This window comes from Chiloscyllium plagiosum, unplaced genomic scaffold (genome assembly GCF_037043375.1).
Source record: "Chiloscyllium plagiosum isolate Xiang-an unplaced genomic scaffold, Cpla_swu_hap1 HiC_scaffold_11, whole genome shotgun sequence".
Classification (NCBI taxonomy): domain Eukaryota; kingdom Metazoa; phylum Chordata; class Chondrichthyes; order Orectolobiformes; family Hemiscylliidae; genus Chiloscyllium; species Chiloscyllium plagiosum.
In genome coordinates this window covers 1,014,406-1,036,763 of record NW_028270149.1, presented here as the reverse complement: position 1 = coordinate 1,036,763, position 22,358 = coordinate 1,014,406, and the positions used below count along the sequence as shown (strand labels likewise).

The following is a 22,358-nucleotide window of genomic DNA, read 5'->3' as shown; positions in this document are numbered from 1 at the left end:
TCTGATAGAGTCTACAGGATTCCTAAGGGGGAGAGAAGGGAGCCAGAAGTTGTGGTACACATCGGTACCAATGACATAGCTAATTAAAGGGATGAGGACCTGAAAAGTGAATATGAAGAGTGAGGTTGGAAGCTAAAAGGCAGCTCAAGTAGAGTGGTAATCTCAGGATTGCTACCAGTGTCTTGGGTGAGTGAGGCTAGAAACAGACACTGAACGAGTAGATGGACAAGTGGCCTCAGGGCTGGTGTAAGAGGGAGGGCTTCAGACGTGTGGATCATTGGGATACCTTCTGGGGAAGTTGGGACCTGTACGAGAAGGATGGGTTGCACCTTACCTGATGGGACACCAATATCCTGGGCAGGAGGGTTGCTCAAACTCATTGTGAGAGTTTAAACTAGATTGGCAGGGGGTTGGGAACCATAGCTACAGATCAGATGATGGAGTAGGTAGTAAACAGGCAGATACTCTGGGCAGAGAGTCTGTGAGGAGGGATGGACAGGTGATAGGGCAAAGGTGCAGTCAGTGCGATGGGTTGAAGCATGTCTATTTTAACACAAGAGGTGCCAGGTGATGAACTTAGAACATGGATCAGTACTTGGAACTATGATGTTGTGGCCATTACGGAGACATGGATATCACAGAGGTAGGAATGATTGTTGGATGTTCTGGGGTTTAGATGTTTCAAAAGGAATAGGAAGGTAGGTACAAAAGGTGGGGGAAGTGGCATTGCTATTCAGGACTAGTATCACAGCTACAGAAAGAAAGGTTGTTGGAGAGGGTTTGTCTACAGAGTCAATATGGGTGGATGTCAGAAACCGGAAAGGAGCGGTCACTTTAATGGGAATTTTCTACAGACCCCCCCATTAGCAGCAGAGACATGCAGGAGCAGTTGAGAAGGAAGATTTTAGAAAGGTGCAGAAGTAACATGGTTGTTGTCATGGGTGACTTTAACTTCCCTAATATTGATTGGAACCTCCTTAGTTGAAACAGTTTGGATGGAGCAGTTTTTGTCAGGTGTGTCAAGGAAGCTCTCCTGACTCAATATGTAGATAAGCTGACTGGAGGGGAGGCCATATTGGATTTGGTGCTTGGCAACAAACTATTGATGATTACCTGTACTTGGGAAACAATAGTTTTATAGTCAGCACCTGGAGGCTTCCTGCCTCTATTCCTGGTGAAGGGCTTTTGCCCGAAACATCGATTTTCCTGCTCCTCGGATGCTGCCTGACTTGCTATGCTTTTCCAGCACCACACTGATCTAAACTCTGGCTTCCACCATCTGCAGTCCTCACTTTTGCCTTTGTGAGGGGCGGGTCATGGATGAAGGGCTTTTGCCCGAAACGTCGATTTCGAAGCTCCTTGGATGCTGCCTGAACTGCTGTGCTCTTCCAGCACCACTAATCCAGAACCTCACAAACCTTGTTGAATTCTTAACAATTTGACAAAACACATTCATCAACGTAGCGCAGTGGATATGGTCTACATCGATTTTATCAATGCATTTGATAAGATTTCTCATGGTAGACTTCTTCAGAAGGTAAGGAGGCATGGGATATGGGGAAATGTGGCTGTCTGGATACAGAATTGGCTGGCCCATAGAAGACAAAGCTTGGTGACCAGTAGCGTTCCCCAAGGATCTGTTCTAGGGCTTTGCTCTTTGTGATTTTTATAAATGACTTGAATTAGGAAGTGGAATGGTGGATTAGTAAGTTTGTTGATTACATGAGGTTTGGTTGAGTGGTGGATAGTGTAGAGGGCTGTTGTAGGTTGAGTGGGACATTGACAGGATACAGAACTGGGCTAATAAGTGGCAGGTGGAGTTCAATCTGGAAAAGTGTGAAGTGATTCATTTCGGAAGGTTGAATTTGAATGTAGATACAGGGTTAAAAGCAGGATTATTGGCAGTTGGAGGAACAAGAGCCCCTTCTATTAATACGATATGTTTAAATTGATATTGGCCAAGTGCTGGCAAATGGGACTAGATTAGTTTAGGATATCTGGTCGGCATCAATGAATTCACCTGAACTGTCTGTTTCTGTGCTTTGTCTCTTAGAATAAGAGAGATATAATCTAACCACTGCCTCTTCACAATCAATGATGTTACCATCATTGAATCCGCCACCAGCAGCATCCTGAGGTTTATCATTGGCCAGAAACTCAACTGGACTCTCCACATAAAAAGTGGCTACAAGAGCATGTCAGAAGCCAGGCAAGTAACTCATTTTCTGCTTCCCCAAAGCCTGTTCACCATCTACAGGGCATGAGGCAGAAGTGTGATGCAGTACTCCCCACCTGCCTGGATGAGTGCAGGTCTAAAAACACTCAAGAAGCTAGACACAATCCAGGACAAAGCAGCCCACTTGATTGGCGCTAGATCCACAAGCAACCCCTCCCTCCACTACTGACCCTCAGTGGCAGTAGTGTGTACTATCCACAAGATGCTCTGCAGAAATTCACCAAAGATCCTCAGAAAACACCTTCCAAACCCATGACCACTTCCATCTAGAAGGACCAGGGCAGCAAACATATGGGAACACCCACCACTTTTAAGTTCCCTTCCAAGCCACTCGCCATCCTTGTTTGAAAATACATCGCCATTCCTCCACTGTTGCTGAGTCAAAATCCTGGGGTTCCCTCCCAAAGGGCATTGTGGGTCAACCCACGGAAAGTGGACTACAGCGGTTCAAGAAGGTAGCTCACCACCACTTTCTCAAAGGCAACTAAGGACGGGCAATGAAAGCTGGCCAGCCAACAACGCCCACATCCCATCAATAATTTCAAAAAAAGGAAGCCTCCATGGATGCATTTAACAAATTCAGTTCCATCTCAGTCACTGGATCTAAGGAAGTTCCAGTCAATATTGGGAAAGTTACAATTACCCTCAACAACAACTCTGGTGTTTTTATGTATTTCCATCTATTTTTCTATCTCCTACTGCCTATAGGGAGGCCTATAGTATAACCCCGGTAGCATGATTGCACCTTATTCCTGATTACCCATATGATCACTGTATCAGCCCTTTAAAATGTTTTCTTAATGCAGCTGTGACATTCTCTTTAATCAGTGATGCAACTCGCCCATCCCTTTTACATCCTGTCTATCATACCTGAAGCATCTAAACGCTAGAATGATGCGCAGCCCTTCTCTCAACCAAGTTTCTATAATGGCTGCAACATCTTAGTTCCATGGCCAAAATCAGGCTCTAAGCTCATCTTGGTCAACTTACTTAAAGAAGTATTTTAACTGGAGATTTCATTGAGAGCAGTTCAAAGGATGTAACCCAGGGAAATTCATGCTCCCTGTGTGGCTGAGTTGAGCCTGTAGGGAGGATGAGCAAACTAACACTAGTGCAGTGATACAGGAAGCTATCCAAGAGGGGAGAGAAAAGAGAGATGTAGTTGTAATTGGGGATTTATAGTTAGGGGAAAAGACAATGTTCTTTCTTGCCTGGATCGAGAATTCCAAGGACTACATTGCCTGCATGGTTCAGGATATCTCATCTGGGCTACAGAGGAACTTGGAGTGTGAGGGGACAATCGATTTGCCTTGGTCCACATAGGTACCAACAATATAAGTAGAAAGAGGAAATATGCTGAGGAAGTATGAGCATTCTAGGGACTAAATTAGAAAGCAAACCAAAAAGGTAATAATCTCTGGACTACTACCTGAGCTACCAGCAAACTGGCACAAGGTTGGAGGAAGGTTCAGCATTGAATCCCTACATTGTGGGCACAGGCCATTCAGGTCAGTACCAGCTCTTCGAAGAGCATCCCACCCAAGACTCTCACCCCTACCCTATCTCTGTAACACTGCATTTCCAATGGCTAACCCACCTAGGATGCATATCCGTGGACACTAATGGGCAATTTAGCATGGCCAATTCACCTAACCTGCACATCTTTGGACTGTAGGAAGAAACCAGAGCACCTGGAGGAAATCTACACAGCCATAGGGAGAATGTGCAAACTCCACACAGATAGTTATCCAAAACTAGAATCAATCTCGGGTCCCTGCTGCTGTGAGGTAACAGTGCTAACCACTGAATCGCTGTGCCGCCCTATTATTAAAGTTTCCAGAGCAAGTAATAGGACAGAGTACAGAAAGGCACAACAGATAAGGGGACAAGTATGAAGTGGGGGGTGGGTGTCAACACAGGACTGAGACTGTTGTACTTAAATGCACACAGTATGAAAAACAAGGTAAAAGGGCTTTTAGCGCAGATTGAAATTAGCTGGTACAATGTTGTGGGTATTACAGAGACATGGCTGCAAGGGGAACAGGGCTGGGAGCTAATTATCCAAGGTTATAGACCATAAGACATAGGAGCAAAATTACGCCATTCAGCCCATCAAGTCTGCTCTGCTATTCAGTCATGACTGATAAGTTTCTCAACCTTATTTTCCCCATAATCCTTGATCCCTTTGATACTCAAGAACCTATCTATCTCTGTCTTAAATATTCTCAATGACCTGTTCTCCACAGCCTTCTGTTGAAATGAATTTGCTACTCTCTGACCTAAGAAGCTTGTCCTTCTCTCCGTTCTAAAATGTCTTCCCTTCACTCTAAGGCTGTGCTCTCAGGTCCTAGCCTCTCCTACCAATGGAAACATCTTCCCACCTTCCACTCTGTTCACACTATTCATTACTCTGTATGTTTCAATTAGATCCCCCATTCTTCTAATTTCCATTGAGTGTGGACCCAGGTTCCTCATATGTTAAGCTTTCCATTCCTGGGACCATTCTCATGAACCTCCTCTGAACACACTCCAAGGCTAGTACAATCTTCCTGGGATATGGGGCCTCAAAAGTACATTCCTGCTTTTATATCCTCTCAAAACAAATGTCATCATTGCATTTGCCTTCCAAACTACTGACTCAACCTGCAAATTTACTTTGAGAGAATCCTGGACGAGACCTCGCAAGTCTCTTTGCACTTTGGATTTCTGAATTTTCCATTTAGAAAATAGTCCATGTCTCTCTTCTTCCTACCAAAGTGCATGACCTCACATTTTCTGATGTTATATTCCATCTGTCACTTCTTTGCCCACTCTCCTAACCTGTCCAAATCCTTCTGCAGCCTCTGTCTCCTCAATGCTACTTGTCACTCTACCTATCTTTGTATCATCTGCAAACTTAGCCAGAACGCCATCAGTTTCTTTATCTAGATTGTTAATTTATAAAGTGAAAAGTTGTGGTCCCAAAACTGAGCCGTGCAGAACCCCACTTGTCACTGGCTGCCTTCCTGAGAAGGACCCATTTATCCCCACTCTCTGCTTTCTGCCAGACAGCCAGGCTTCTGTCCATGCTCGCACCTTGCCTCTAGCATCTTACATTGTAGCCTCCTGTGTGGCACCTTGTCAAAGGCCTTCTTGAAGTCCAAGTAGATAACATCCATTGGCTCTCCTTGGTTGAAGCTGTTTGTTAATTCCTCAAAGAATTCTAGAAGATTTGTCAGGCATGACCTCCCCTTGATGAAACCTTACTGATTTTGCCCAATTTTACCATACACTTACAACTATTCAGAAATCTCATCCTTCACAACAGATTTCAGGATCTTAGCCACAACCAATGTTTGGCTAATCAGCCTATAATTTTCCTTCTTTTGCCTTCCTCCCTTTTTAAACAGGGGTTTCACGTTAGTAATTTTCCAGTATGCTGGGATCCTTCGTGATTCTAGCGATTCTGGAAAGATCACTAACACCTCTGCTATTTCTTCAGCTATCTTCCTTTGAACTCTGGGGTGTAGTCCAGCTGATTTATCCACCTTGAGGCCGTTCAGTTTCTCGAGCACTTTCTCCTTGGTGATGGCCACCATACTCAACTGTGGCACCTCATTCTCTTAAATATTTGGGATATTACTCGTGTCTTCCACCATGAAGATTGACGCTAAGTAATTATTCAGTTCCTCAGCCATTTCCTTGTTCCCCACTACTATCTCTCCAGGATCATTTTCCAGCCGCTGAATGTCCACTTTTGCCACTCTTTTGCCCCTTGTAAGTACTGAGGGATAGGATCTATTTATATTTAGAAAAGAATGGGCTTATCAGTGATAGGCAACATGGTTTTGTGCGGGGGAGATCGTGCCTTACCAACTTAATAGAGCTCTTCGAGGAAGTGACCAAGTTGATAGATGAAGGAAGGGCTGTTGATGTCATATACATGGACTTTCGTAAGGCATTTGATAAGGTTCCCCATGATAGACTAATGGAGAAAGTGAAGTCACATGGTGTGCAGGGTGTTCTAGCTAGGTGGATAAAGAACTGGTTGAGCAACAGGAGACAGAGAGTAGTAGTTGAAGAGAGTTTTTCGAAATGGAGAAAGGTGACCAGTGGTGTTCCACAGGGGTCAGTGTTGGGGCCACTGTTGTTTGTAATATACATAAATGATCTAGAAGAGGGCACTGTTGGTAAGATCAGCAAGTTTGCAGATGACGCGAAGATTGGTGGAGTAGCAGAAAGCATATGGGACTGTCAGAGAATACAGGAGGATATTGATAGACTGGAAAGTTGGGCGGAAAAGTGGCAGATGGCTTTCAATCCAGATAAATGTGAGGTGATGCGTTTAGGCAAGACTTGTTCTAAAGCAAATTATACAATGTTTGGAAGAGCCTCGGGAGAAGTTGATGGGCAGAGAGATCTAAGAGTGCAGGTCCATTGTACCCTGAAGGTTGCTACACAGGTGGATAGAGTGGTCAAGGAGGCATATGGTATGCTTGCCTTCATTGGACAGGGTATTGAGTATAAGAGCTGGCAAGTCATATTAAAATTGTACAAGACATTGGTTCAACCGCATTTAGAATACTGTGTGCAGTTCTGGTCGCCACATTACCTGAAAGATGTGGATGCTTTGGAGAGGGTGCAGAGAAGGTTTACGAGGATGTTGCCTGGTATGGAAGGTGCTAGCTATGAAGAGAGGTTGAGTAGGTTAGGTTTGTTTTCATTAGGAAAAAGGAGATTGAGGTTTACAAAATCGTGAAGGGTATAGACAGGGTGGATAGAGATAAGCTTTTTCCCAGGGTGAAGGATTCAATAATGAAAGGTCACGCTTTCAAGGTGAGAGGTGGAAAGTTCAAGGGGGATACACATGGCAAGTACTTCACACAGAGGGTGGTGGGTGTCAGGAACGCGTTGTTAGCAGAGGTGGTCGAGGCAGGCATGGTAGATTCATTTAAGATGCGCCTGGACAGATGCATGAGTAGGTGGGGAGCAGAGGGTTACAGATGCTTAGGAATTGACCGACAGGTTTAGATAGCACATTTGGATCGGCTCAAGTTTGGAGGGCCAAAGGGCCTGTTCCTGGGCTGTAAATTTTCTTTGTTCTTTGTATATCTAAAGAACCTCTTACAGTCTTCCTTTTTGTTACTGGCTAGCTTACCCTCATTATTTAATCTCCCTTCATATTTCTTTCTTTGTTGCCGTCTGTTGGTCTTTGTAAGCTTCCCAATCCTCTGGTTTCCCACTGCCCTTTGCCGCATAATATGCTTTCTTTGTTGCTTTTATACTATCCCTGACTTCCCTAGTCAGCCATGGTTGCCTCGTCCTCCCTGTACCATGTTTCTTTTTCCTCAGGATGAATCTCTTCTGTGTCTCCTGAATTACTTTCAGAAACTCCTGCAATTGCTGTTCCACTGTCCTTCCTGCTGGGCTCCTCTCCCAGTCAATTCTACCCAGCTCCTCCCTCATGCCTCTGTAGTTGCCTTTGTTCAGCTGTAATACTATTACCTCTGATTCTATCTTCTCCCTCTCAAATTGCAGAGTAAATTCTATCATATTATGATCGCTGCTTCCTAAGGGTACCTTTACCTTAAGCTCCCTTATCAAGTCTGCCTTATTGCACAACACTAAATCCAGTATTGCCTGTTCCCTAGTGGGCTCTGCCACAAGCTGCTCCAAAAAACCATCTCGTAGGCATTCCACAAATTCATTTTCTTGCAATCCACTACCAACCTGATTTTCCCACTCTACCTGCATATTGAAATCCCCTATGATCACTGTAATTTTGCCTTTCCTACACATCTTTTCTTTCTCCTGGTGTATCTTGCACTCTAACTTCTGACAATTATTTGGAGGCCTTTCATAACTCCAGATTTGGTGTTTTTACCTTTGTGGTTCCTCAATTCTACCCACACAGATTCTACACCATCTGACCCTACTTTTTTCTTACTATTGATTGAATTTCATTTCTTACTAATACAGCAACCCCATCCCATCTGCCCACCTGCCTATCTTTTCAGTAGAATTTATATCCTTGAACATTCAGTTCTCAATCCTGATCCCCTTGTAGCTACATCTTTATGATGCCCTCCTCGCCATACCTGCCAATTTTGATCTGTGCCACAAACTCATTTAGGATATACATCCTATTGAAAGGACAGAACCCCACTGGTCCTCACCTACCACCCCACCAATCTCCATGTACAGCGCATCATCCGCCGTCACTTCCGCCACCTCCAAACAGACCCCAGCACCAAGGATATATTTCCCTCCCCTCCCCTATCAGCTTTCCGTAGAGACCACTCCCTCCGCGACTCCCTTGTCAGATCCACACCCCCCACCGACCCAACCTCCACTCCCGGCACCTTCCCTTGCAACCGCAGGAGGTGCAACACTTGCGCCCACACCTCCCCCCTCACTTCTCTCCAAGGCCCCAAGGGAAACTTCCATATCCGCCACAGATTCACCTGCACCTCCACCCACATCATCTACTGCATCCGCTGCAGCCGGTGTGGCCTCCTCTATATTGGGGAGACAGGCCGCCTACTTGCGGAGCGATTCAGAGAGCACCTCTGGGCCACCCGGACGAACCAACCCAACCAACCTGTGGCACAGCATTTCAACTCCCCCTCCCACTCCACCGAGGATATGCAGGTCATTGGACTCATCCACCGCCAAACCACAACAACCCGACGGTCGGAGGAGGAGCGTCTTATCTTCCGACTGGGAACCCTCCAACCGCAGGGGATGAACTTGGACTTCACCAGTTTCTTCATCCCCCCTCCCCCCACCTTGTCTCAGCCGGATCCCTCCAGCCCGGCACCGCCTTCCTGACCTGCAGTCTTCTTCTTGACCTCTCCGCCTCCATCCTACTCCGACCTATCACCCTTACCTTGACCTCTTTCCACCTATCACATTTCCAACTCCCCTCCTCCAAGTCCCTCCTCCCTACCTTTTATCTTCTCCTGCTGAATACTCTCTGCTCATTCCTGAAGAAGGGCCTGTGCCCGAAACGTCGAATCTCCTGTTCCCTGGATGCTGCCTGACCTGCTGTGCTGTTCCAGCAATAAAGTTTCAACTTTGATCTCCAGCATCTGCAGACCTCACTTTCTCCTATTGAAAGGACAGGCAGGTGGGCAGAGAGGCCGGGGTTGCCTTGTTAATAAAAAATGAAATTAAACCATTTGCAAAAGGTGTGGTAGAGCCAGAAGGCATAGATTCTGTGTAGGTAGAGTTGAGGAACCGCAAAGGGAAAAAAGATTCTCTTAGGAGTTGTGTACAGGTCTGCTAACAGTGGTCAGAATGTGGGGAAGAAAATAAATCAGGAGATAGAAAAGGCATGTAAGAAAGGCACTATTACAGTAATCGGGGATTTCAATATGCAGGTTGACTGGGAAAATCAGGTTGGTAGCAGATCTCAAGAAATGTGTGAATGTCTACTGCAGTGCAGGTCAGCCATATGGATCTCATAGAATGTATTCCCTGATTGGGTCTGTTAACCTGGTCCAGTCAGGAAGCACTGGCTGACATAAAAAGGTTGAGTGTCAGAGATACTGACACTCAAGGGTCTGACTTTATGAGGCAGAATTATAGTCAAGGACAGTTCGTGGGTAAATAGAGTGATTTGGTGATGGAATAGAGGCCTCCCTGAAGTAATTTCAGTGGGTATGAAAGTAAAGCAGAATCCTGAAGAACCTCACTCACAACAGTTGCCTTTGAGTTGGGATAAGCATTACCTTACGTCATACCGTTATTTGGGAAGCTTGACTCATTCGACCTTGCCGTTGAGGACTGGACCCAGTACGGGGAAAAAGTGGTCTACCTTTTTCCAGGTAATGATATTGTGACAGATTAAAAAAACAACAAATAATTCTCCTGACAGCCTCTGGAGCTTCAGCTTTTTCGGTCATTAGGAGCCTAAATTTCCCTGAGGCACCAGATGTTCAGAAGTTTCAAAAATTAATTAAGGAATATTATGACCCAAGCCGCCTCTAATTCTGAGATGCTATTGCTTTTACCCCGGCAATTCAAGAGCCAGGGGAATCCATGTCAGGGTTCTTGAGTAGTTTAAGATGACTGGCAGAAGCTTGTGAATTTGGCTTGATCTTTAATGAAATATGCTTTGAGACCATCCAGTATGTGGGAGTAATGATGTAACTATGTAAAAGCACCTACTAGCTGAAGCCCAACTGGACTTCAAACAGACGCTACAACTGGCTTTGTCATTGGAAAATGCAGCAAATGGACTATATGATTTGCAGGCTATTCCAATGAAAGTGGAGACCCTCGCCAGGTCATTGAGATTGGAGGATACCACTTGAGTGCAGGCAATTGCATAGCCTCGCTCAGGACATATCCTGAACAGCGGGGCTCTTGGTCAACCCACAGTAAAACCCTGGAATAAAGCTCCTGCCAAACAGTTAAAATTTTCTTCAGAAGCATGAGCATCAAGCCATTGTATTTGTTGCTGGTATGTAGACATGAGACAGCAAAAGAACCTTACTACTCCTGAACTGACTAAGAGAACTGAAAGGTCAGTATCCAGGAGAGTGCACACTCTGAAAAGTCCACCTACATCTGGTTTGGAACAGTTAAATTGCATAGCACCATCCAAATCGGAACCAGTCAAGACCAACATCTGGTTAAATGGTCCTCTGGTTATGATAGACATCCATGCTGGCATTGATGTATTATTGACAGCAGAACCATCTTTTAGTAAAATTCACCCTGGACTCCACCCTTAACTTTGTGCAAGACCTCGGTTCAGCTGAGAACCGAAACTTGGGAGCTTTTACAGATTTAGGGTGCAACTTTGTTTCTGGTCACTTATGAAAAGCAGCTGGTTCAGTTGCCAGTGATTATAGTAAAAGGCTTGGGTGCAAGCTTAATGGGGCAACATTGACTACAAGAGTTTCACCTAGATTAGCTCAAAATTTCTCAATTAGGAAATGGCTGCCTGAGGGAAGTTCTAATTAAATGCTTGAAAGGTCTAGGAACTATCATAGAACATAGAACATTACAGTGCAGTACAGGCCCTTCGGCCCTCGATGTTATAGAGTCATAGAGATGTACAGCATGGAAACAGAACCTTTGGTCCAACCCGTCCATGCCGACCAGATATCCCACCTGCCAGCACCCGGCCCATATCCCTCCAAACCCTTCCTATTCATATACCCATCCAAATGCCTCTTAACTGTTGCAATTGTACCTCCACCACATCCTCTGGCAGCTCATTCCATACACATACCACCCTCTGCGTGAAAACGTTGCCCCTCAGGTCTCTCATATATCTTTCCCCTCTCACCCTAAACCTATGCCCTCTAGTTCTAGACTCCCCGACCCCAGGGAAAAGACTTTGTCTATTTATCCTATCCATGCCCCTCATAATTTTGTAAACCTCTATAAGGTCACCCCTCAGCCTCTGACGCTGCATGGAAAACAGCCCCAGCCTGTTCAGCCTCTCCCTATAGCTCTAATCCTCCAACCCTGGGAACATCCTTGTAAATCTTTTCTGAACCCTTTCAAGTTTCACAACATCTTTCCAATAGGAAGGAGACCAGAACTGCACACAATATTCCAACAGTGGCCTAACAAATGTTCTGTACAGCCGCAATATGACCTCTCAACTCCTGCACTCAATACTCTAACCAATAAAGGAAAGCATGCCACACGCCTTCTTCACTATCCTATCTACCTGCGATTCCATTTTCAAGCAGCTATGAACCTGCACTCCAAGGTCTCTTTGTTCAGCAGCACTCTCTAGGACCTTACCATTAAATGTATAAGTCCTGCGTAGATTTGCTTTCCCAAAATGCGGCACCTCGCATTTATCTGAATTCAACTCCACCTGCCACTTCTCAGCCCATCTGGTCAAGATCCTGTTGTAATCTGAGGTAACCCTCTTCGCTGTCCACTACACCTCCAATTTTGGTGTAATCTGCAAATTTACTAACTGTACCTCTTATGCTCGCATCCAAATCATTTATGTAAATGACAAAAAGTAGAGGACCCAGCACCGATCCTTGTGGCACTCCACTGGTCACAGGCCTGCAGTCTGAAAAACAACCCTCCACCACCATCTTCTGTCTTCTACCTTTGAGCCAGTTCTGTATCCATGTGGCTAGTTCTCCCTATATTCCATGAGATCTAACCTTGCTAATCAGTCTCCCATGGGGAACCTTGTCGAACGCGTTACTGAAGTCCATTTAGATCATATCTACTGCTCTGTCCTCATCAATCTTCTTTGTTACTTCTTCAAAAAACACAGTCAAGTTTGTGAGACATGATTTCCCATGCACAAAGCCATGTTGACTATCCCTAATTAGTCCTTGCCTTTCCAAATACATGTACATCCTGTCACTCAGGATTTCCTCCAACAACTTGCCCACTACCAAGGTCAGGCTCACTGGTCTATATATCCCTGGCTTGTCTTTACCACCCTTCTTAAACAGTGGCACTACGTTTGCCAATCTCCAGTCTTCTGGTACTTCACCTGTGACTATCAATGATACAAATATCTCAGCAAGAGGCCCAGCAATCACTTCTCTAGCTTCTCAGAGTTCTCGGGTACACCTGATCAGGTCCTGGGGATTTATCCACCTTTAACCGTTTCAAGACATCCAGCACTTCCTCCTCTGTAATCTGGACATTTTGCAAGATGTCACCATCTATTTCCCTACAGTCTATATCTTCCATATCCTTTTCCACAGTAAATACTGATGCAAAATATTCATTTAGTATCTCCCCCATTTTCTGCGGCTCCACACAAAGGCCGCCTTGCTGATCTTTGAGGGGCCCTATTCTCTCCCTAGTTACCCTTTTGTCCTTAATATATTTCTAAAAATCCTTTGGATTCTCCTTAATTCTGTTTGCCAAAGCTATCTCATGTCCCCGTTTTGCCCTCCTGATTTCCCTCTTAAGTATATTCCTACTTTCTTTATACTCTTCTAAGGATTCACTCGTACCTGACATATGCTTCCTTCTTTTTCTTAACCAAACTCTCAATTTCTTTAGTCATCCAGCATTCCCTATACCTACCAGCCTTCCCTTTCGCCCTGACAGGAATATACTTTTTCTGGATTCTTGTTATCTCATTTCTGAAGGTTTCTCATTTTCCAACTATACCTTTACCTGCGAACATCTGCCTCCAATCAGCTTTCAAAGGTTCTTGCCTAATACCGTCAAAATTGGCCTTTCTCCAGTTTAGAACTTCAACTTTTAGACCTGGTCTTTCCTTTTCCATCACTATTTTAAAACGAACAGAATTATGGTCACTGGCCCCAAAGTGCTCCCCCACTGACACCTCAGTTATCTGCCCTGCCTTATTTCCCAAGAGTAGGTCAAGTTTTGCACCTTCTCTAGTAGGTACAGCCGCAATCAGAAGTTGCGCCAACCTGTCATACCAATCTGAAACCTCTCTAATCTACACTATTTAATGTATGTCCATATGCTTGTCCAATGACAACTTAAATGTACTTAAAATTGGCGAATCTACTACTGTTGCAGGCAAAGCATTCCATACCCTTACTACTCTCTGAGTAAAGAAACTACCTCTGACATCTGTCCTATATCTATCATCCCTCAATTTAAAGCTATGCCCCCTCGTGCTCGCCGTCACCATACTTGGAAAAAGGCTCTCCCTGTCCACCTATCTAACCCTCTGATTATCTTATATGTCTCTATTAAGTCACCTCTCTCTCCAACGAAAACAGCCTCAAGTCCCTCAGCCTTTCCTCGTAAGACCTTCCCTCCATACCAGGCAACATCCTAGTAAATCTCCTCTGCACCCTTTCCAAACCTTCCACATCCTCCTCATAATGCGGTGACCAGAACTGTACACAATATTCCAAGTGCGGCCGCACCAGAGTTTTGTACAGCTGTAGCATAACCTCATGGTTCCGGAACTCGATCCCTCTATTAATAAAAGCTAAAACACTATATGCCTTCTTAACAACCCTGTCAACCTGGGTGACGACTTGCAAAGATCTGTGTACCTGGACACCGAGATCTCTCTGCTCATCTACACTACCAAGAATCTTACCATGAGCCCAGTACTTTGCATTCCGGTTACTCCGACCAAAGTGAATCACCTCACACTTGTCCGCATTAAACTCCATTTGTCACCTCTCAGCTCAGCTGTGCAGCTTATCTATATCTTTCTGTAACCTACAACATCCTTCGTCACTATCCACAACTCCACCGACCTTCGTGTCGTCTGCAAATTTACTAACCCACCCTTCTACGCCCTCGTCCAGGTCGTTTATAAAAATGACGAATAGCAGTGGACCCAACACCGACCCTTGCGGTACACCACTGGTAACTGGACTCCAGGATGTACATTTCCCATCACCCATCACCCACCACCCACCACCCTCTGTCTTCTTTCAGCAAGCCAATCACTGATCCAATCTGCTGTATCTCCCACAATCCCATTCCTCCACATTTTGTACAATAGCCTACTGTGGGGAACCTTATCGAACGCCTTGCTGAAATCCATATGCACCACATCAACCAGTTTACACTCATCTTCCTGTTTGGTCACCTTCTCAAAGAACTCAATAAGGTTTGTGAGGCACGACCTACCCTTCACCAAACCGTGCTGACTATCCCTAATCAAATTATTATTTTCTCGATGATTATAAATCCTATCTCTTATAACCTTTTCCAAGACTTAACCAACAACTGAAGTAAGGCCTACTGGTGTATAATTACCCGGATTGTCTCTAACCCCTTCTTGAACAGGGGAACCATATTTGCTATCCTCCAGTCTTCTGGCACTATTCCTGTAGACAATGACAATTTAAAGATCAATGCCAAAGGCTCGGCAATCTCCTCCCTGGCTTCCCAGAGGATCCTAGGATAAATCCCATCTGGCTCAGGGGACTTATCTATTTTCACACTCTGCAGGATTTCTAATACCTCTTCCTTGTGAACCTCAATCCCACCTAGTCTGGTAGCCTGTATCTCAGTATTCTCTTCGACAACTGTTGAAAAATATTCATTTTTTTGCTTTCCCGATCTCCTCTGACTTCGCACATAACTTCCCACTACTATCCTTGATTGGCCCTAATCTTACTCTCGTCATTCTTTTATTCCTTAAATACCTATAGAAAGCCTTAGGGTTTACCCTGATCCTATCCGCCAACAACTTCTCATGTGTCCTCCTGGCTCTTCTGAGGAGCCAAGGCCACCTTGCCAGTTGACCAGCAATTCTGTCACTATACAAGGCCTGTCCAGTGCCATTTGCCGTAGAGGCAGAAATCAGAAAGCTGGAAAGTGAAGGAATCATCAAACCAGTCCAATGGGCAGCACCAGTATTATCAATTTTGAAGACCAGTCAGACAGTTCACCTTGATGGGGATTTTGAACAAATTGAACTGCTTTTCACAGCTGGATAAAACAAAGACCCTTGGATAGAGGATTAATGTGCAAAACTGGAGGTGGGGCTGTCCTTCATGAGCCACACTTACTTGCAATTGTGGTTCGACCAGCATTCCCAGAAGTGTGCTACAAGGGCTTGTTCCAATACATGAGACTGCCATTTGAGGTATTGTCAGCCTGTTCAATTTTTCAATGGATGATGGAGAACCTTTTGCAAGGTCTACCTCAGGTCATTATTTACTTACACGACAACCTGCTAAAAGGGAAAACCAGAAAGGAATATTTAGAGAACTTGGATATAGTCCTAAGGCATTTTACGATGGCATTTTTTATGCCTAAAAAGGGAAAAAATGTGTTCCCTAACCCCAAGTGACCTACTTGTGCTACAGAGTGGACCAGACGGGTTGCACTCTGTTGGAGTATAGAGTGAGGGCAATCAAAGTTGCCCAGACTCCCACGTCTATTCAGGAGCTTAGGTAATTTCTTGAGCTGTAAATTATTATGAAAAATTCATACATAACCCAGCATCCAACTTGGCACCTTGGCAAGAACTCCTAAAAGAAAATGGTCAGCCTTGGAAATGGTTGCATGGTCAGGCCCCAGCTTACAATGAAGTAAAGAAGCAGCTATCATTGTGTAATGTGTTGGCACATTATGGTCCCAAGAAAGATCTGACATAATGGTGGCCCAATGCAGATGAATGGCCATTAGCTTACGTATCCAGGACTTTGGCTAAGGCAGAGTAAATACACCCAGATAGAGAAAGAAGGATTGGCGGTCAAATTTGGAGTAAGGAAGTTCCACCAAATATGTTATGGATGAAAATTTGTGATAGTCACTGACCACAAACACCTACTTGGTCTGATTAAAGAGGACAAGGCAGTAATGCCAAGTGCTTATAATTATAAGTGAGAACACCATCTGGGAGGCCAAGTAGTGAATGCAGGTGCATTGGGCAGCTTCCCATTAGAAGATACAGCCCCGGTGATACCCCAGTACAAGAGTCTGTAATGATGTTACATTTTCTGTACACGCTCCCAGTTACAGCCAACAATGTCAGATTTTGGATGCACAAAAATCCAGTCCTTTCCAAACTGAAACAGCTGGTATTGATGGGAAACCAAAGGACCTTCACAACTAGAATGTAAATCTTCAAGGACCCGGAGAGACCAGCTCACGGTAGAAGATGCTATATTGATGCAGGAAGCAAGACTGATTGTCCTGAGCCAAGGATGCCATTAAATACTGAATTCTTCTAGGGCCATCCAGGAATCTCCAAAATGAAGATGTTGGCGAAGAGTTGGTCTGGTGGTCAGGCTTGGACGCAGACATAGCCACTTTTGTGGGGCAGTGCCCAGGGTGTCAATAAGGACAGGCATTACTGCCAGCAGCTCCCCCACGTCTACGGGTTCGTTGTTCTTTGTCTTTGTAGACAGCCACTCAGTGGTTGGACATGCGTAGGTTCCATTCATCAAAGACTTGAAGGACGATAGGAAAACTAAGTACATCTTTTGCAAGACATGGAGTCTCAGAACTGTTGGTCACAGATAATGGGCCATCGTTTACCAGCAGGGCATTTGGTTATTTCTTAAAGTTGAATGGGATTTGACATATTCGGCCAGTCCCTTATCAGCCATCATCCAATAGCCAGCTTGAAGAGAGCCTACTGCCTCACTAGATACCAAGATGTCATGGTTCTTTCTTGATTGTAGGACCACTCCACATACATCTGTAGAAAGAACACCAGAGTTGCTGATGGGTAGAAGACTCCACACCAGGTTAAGTCTAATCTTTCCAACCTTTGGGAGGTGTTAGGGTGAAATGGCATCAGGAACCCCAATGAGTCAAAACCCAAGACTCTGCCAAGCGAGAGACCATTTGATACAGGGGCCTAAGTTTGTTGTTAAGTAGACAAGCCCCCTGGACCGAATGGGATTTATCTGAGGATTCTCTGGGAAGCTAGGGAGGAGATAGCAGAGCTGTTGGCTTTGATATTTGAGTCGTCATTGTCTACAGATTTAGTGCCTGAGGACTGGAGTATTGCAAATGTGCCATTGTTCAAGAAGGGCAGCAGAGATGACCCAGGTAATTATAGAATAGTGAGCCTTACTTCTGTTGTAGGAAAGGTTTTGGAAAGGATTATAAGAGATAAGATTTATAATCATCTAGCAAGCAACAATTTGATTTCAGATAGTCAACATGGTTTCGTCAAGGGCAGGTCACATCTCACAAACCTCATTGAGTTTTTTGAGAAGGTGACCAAGCATGTAGATGAGGGTAGGGCAATTGACGTGGTATACATGGACTTCAGTAAAGCCTTTGATAAGGTTCCACATGGTAGGCTGATGGAGAAAATGCAGAGGCATTGAATTGAGGGTGATTTAGCAGTTTGGATTAGAAACTGGCTTTCTGGAAGAAGGCAGCGAGTGGTGGTTGATGGAAAATATTCAGTCTGGAGTCCAGTTACTAGTGGTGTGCCACAAGGATCTGTTTAGGGACCACTGCTGTTTGTCATTTTTATAAATGACTTAGACGCAGGCATAGGTGGATGGATTAGTAAATTTGCAGACGACACTAAAGTCAGTGGAGTCGTGGACAGTTTGGGAAGAATGTTACAGGTTGCAGGGGGACTTGGATAAACTGCAGAATTGGGCTGAGAGGTGGCAAATGGAGTTCAACGCAGCTAAATGTGAGGTGATGCACTTTGGGAAGAATAACAAGAAGGCACAGTACTGGGTCCATGGAAAGATTCTTGGTAGTGTGGATGTGCAGAGGGATCTTGGAGTCCATGTACATAGATCCCTGAAAGTTGCCACCCAGGTGGATAGTACTGTGAAGAAGGCATATGGTGTGTTAGGTTTCATTGGTAGAGGGATTGAGTTCTGGAACCGCAATATCATGCTGCAATTGTACAAAACGCTGGTGCGGCCACACTTGAAATATTGTGTACAGTTCTGGTCGCCCCATTACAGGAAGGATGTGGAAGCATTGGAAAAGGTGCAGAGGAAATTTACAGGATGTTGCCTAGTCTGGAGCGAAGGTCTTATGAGGAAAGGCTGAGAGGGGATTTAATAGAGACATACAAGATGATCAGAGGTTAGATAGGGTAGACAGTGAAAGACCTTTTCCTACGTCAGCTTGTACGAGGGGGCATAACTACACATTGATGGGTGATAGATTTAAGACAGATGTCAGAGGCAGGTTCTTTACACAGAGAGTGGTAAGGGCGTGGAATGCCCTACCTGCTAATGTAGTTAACACAGCACATTAGGGAGATTTAAACAATCCTTCGATAAGCGCATGGATGATTTTGGGATAGTGTAGGGGGACGAGCTGAGAATAGTTCACATTCGGCGTAACATCGAGGGCCGAAGGGCCTGTTCTGCGCTGTATTGTTCTATGTTCTATGTTCTATCACAGAAATAGCCCCACATAGGTAAGAGGCATTGACGACGTGAGGTTAGGACCAGTGATTTATAAAGTTTCGGTAGGTATGATTGTCCTGAATAAGCATGTGGACCATGTGAAATCTGCAAATTTAAATTCTTCTAAACATTTCCTGTCCCTCAGAACTGTCAGAAATGCTGCCAGAACTCATGGATTCTCCCTCTCAATCAAACATTGATGAATCCTCTGAATCAGAGATGGGCCTGATAAAAGTATACAGCTGCATGTATGGAATGAGCTGCCAGAGGAAATTGTGGAAGCTAGAACAAATACAACTTTTAAAAGGCATTTGGATGGATATCTGAATCGGAAGGATTCAGTGGGGTATGGGCCAAAAGCCAGCAAATGGGTCTGGGTCAGGTTGGGATGTCTGGTTGGTGTGGAGAGTCTGTTTTCAAATAATATGACTCGAAGATGCCTTTGCCACTGGAAAAAGAGGGTGAAATTCTGCCAAGGTGCTTCTGGCACAAGAGGCAAGCTCCTATTTGTTACACAACACCCATGTCAGACACCAAGTCAGAGGAACCTGACTGGGGGCTAAAACGCCCCAAGACGCTCTCCAAGAAAAAGAGCTGACCTCTGGGAGGGATGTAGTGCTTGTAATGAGGTCAGCCAGTTGGACACCATATCATATGAGTTCCCTGATTGGGGCTGTTGATCTGGTCCAATTAGGGAATTCTGGCTGACATAAAATAGTTGCGTGTCAGTGATACTAACATTCTCGTCTGACTCTGTATGAGGCAGTATCACTGTCAAGAACTGTTCATGTGTAAATAAAGGGTGACTTGATGATGGGATTCTGGTCTCTGTGGAATCATTTCATCTATGAAATGGCTTTTTGGAGCAGCTTGTTGTAGACCCCACTAGGGAGCAGGCAGTTCTAGATTTGATGATGTGTAGTGGAGTAGACTTGATTTGGGGCTTAAGGTGAAGGAACACAGAGGACACAGTGTGACAGAATTCACCCAGCAGTTTGAGAGGGAGAGACTGGAATCCAGTGTAACGGTATCACAGTTGAGTAAAGGTAACTACGAAGACATGAGGGAGGAGCTGGCCAGAGTTGATTGGAAGGAGAGCCTGGTGGGGAAGGCAGTGGGGCAGCAATGGCAGGAGTTTCTGAGGGTAACTCAGGAGACACAGCAGAAACTCATCCCAAGGAAGAAGAAACACACTAAGGGGAGGATGAGGCAACCGTGACTGGCAAGGGAAGGCAGGGACAGCATAAAGGCCAAAGGAAAAACCATACAATGTGGTGAAGGTTAGTGGGAAGCCAGAGGACTGGGATAGAACAATACAGTGCAGAACAGGCTCTTCGGCCCTCGATGTTGCGCCGACCTGTGAACTATTTTCAGCTCGTCCCCCTACACTATCCCATCATCATCCATGTACTTATCCAAGGATTGTTTAAATCTCTCCTATGTGGCTGAGTTTACTACATTGGCAGGTAGGGCATTCCACGCCCTTATCACTCTCTACCCTATTTAATCCTCTGATCATCTTGTATGTCTCTATCAAATTCCCTCTTAGCCTTCTTCTTTCCAATGAGATCAGACCCAAGTCTCTTGGTCTTTCCTCATAAGACCTTCCCTCCAGACCAGGCAACATCCGGGGAAATCTTTAAAAACCAACAAGGGATAACCAAAAAAGCAATAGGGCAGGGGAAATGATGAAATATGGGAGTAAGCTACTTAGTAATATAAAAGAAAAATACTAGAGTTCTTTTAGATATCTAAGACATAAGAAAGGCAAGAGTGGACATTGGACTGCTGGAAAATGAGGCTGGAGAAGTGGGGAACAAAGAAATGGTGGAGGAACTGAATAGGTACTTTGCATCAGTCTTCACTGTGTAAGACACCAGCATATGAGAATTTTGAGAATTGAGGGCAGAGGTGAGCATGGTGGCCATCACTAAGGAGAAGGTGCACAGGAAGCTGAAAGGTCTGAAGGTGGAGATTATAGAGGTATTGGTGGTGATCTTTCAAGAATCACTAAAGTCAGGGAGGGTCCCCGAGGACTGGAAAATGGCTAATGTCACACCCCTGTTTGAGAGGAAGGGAGACAGAAGAGTTGAAACAATAAGCCGGTTAGCCTGACCTTGGTTGTTGGTAGGATTTTGGAGACCATTATTAAGGATGAGATTGTGGTGAATTTGGAAGTGCATGCTAAAACAGTGCGGAGTCAGTACGATTTTGTCAAGGAGAGGTCATGCCTGACAAAATCTGTCAGAATTCTTTGAGGAAGTAACGAGTAGATTAAACAAAGGAGAGCCAGTGGATGTGACCTTTTTGGATTTCCAGAGGACCACACAGGAGTCTGCTAAATAAGATAAGAGCCCATGACTTTAGAGGCATGGTACTGGTATGGATGGTGGATTGGCTGACTGGCAGCAGACAGAGAGTAGGGACAAAGAGGTCTTTTTTTTTTAGATATTTTTATTGAAAATTTAACATTTTTACAAGTTTACAAAATAAAAAAAACCCAAGTATAAACATTGATATACAATTAAATCTTAAATAAATAATAACCAAAATTTAACAAAAGAAAAATACAGAGGAAAAAAAACAAAACTCAACTAACTACTAATCTAACCTATAACTAACCAGAGTGTATAATTAAGTCTCTTACATTTTTCAAATAAGAGGAAAAAAACGATGGATAACACAGAAATTGGGTAGTGAGATACATGCTCGAAATGTATTAACTTTATTGCTGGAACAGCACAGCAGGTCAGGCAGCATCCAGGGAATAGGAATTCCCTGGATGCTGCCTGACCTGCTGTGCTGTTCCAGCAATAAAGTTTCAACTTTGATCTCCAGCATCTGCAGACCTCACTTTCTCCTCGAAATGTATTAACATCAAATCATAACAAAACCCATATTCGTGCGGGATTCCTCTCCCAAGGGACCCCGGACCAGCCAGGTTCGCCATCTCAATTAAATAAAAGCCCTTGTTAAGATGGCCGAAATATCTGTATTCATATAATTCAAGAAGGGCTGCCATATTTTATGGAATAATTCGGTCTTTTTGTGCACCATATTTGTAAGGAAGTCAAGAGGAATACATTCCATAATTAATCTGTGCCAATTTGAAAGTCCAGGGGGTCCCTCAGCCACCCAGTTTACCAAAATATTTTTCCTTGCACAGAAAGAGAGAATAGAAAATAATCTCTTCCTGTGCACATCCAGGGAGGGTAAGTTCGAAAAGCCCAAAAGGAGAGATATCGGGTCCACTCTAATTTCCGTTCCTAAGATTTCTGTCACAGCACTTGCTAGTTTAGTCCAATATCTACGGATCTTATGACAGGTCCATAGGCAATGTA

At 44.5% G+C, this 22,358-nt stretch overlaps 1 protein-coding gene across 9 annotated transcripts in view; it reads left to right on the top strand.

The window, feature by feature from the left end:
- The window catches only part of mospd1 (motile sperm domain containing 1), a 72,338-nt gene that overhangs the window by 28,153 nt on the left and 21,827 nt on the right, over positions 1 to 22,358 (top strand). For 4 of the 9 annotated variants that reach the window (XM_043714351.2, XM_087991826.1, XM_043714350.2 and 1 more), the window contains one exon: positions 19,163 to 19,836. The exons of 2 other annotated variants lie outside the window; for them this stretch is intronic. In XM_043714351.2, the coding sequence (XP_043570286.1) occupies positions 19,163 to 19,344 (182 nt within the window). In that variant the 3' untranslated portion in view covers positions 19,345 to 19,836. Of the gene's footprint in view, positions 1 to 2,053; positions 2,210 to 19,162; positions 19,837 to 22,358 lie in introns of those variants that run through there. 3 more of the 9 variants (XM_087991829.1, XM_087991827.1, XM_087991828.1) reach the window with 2 other exon arrangements.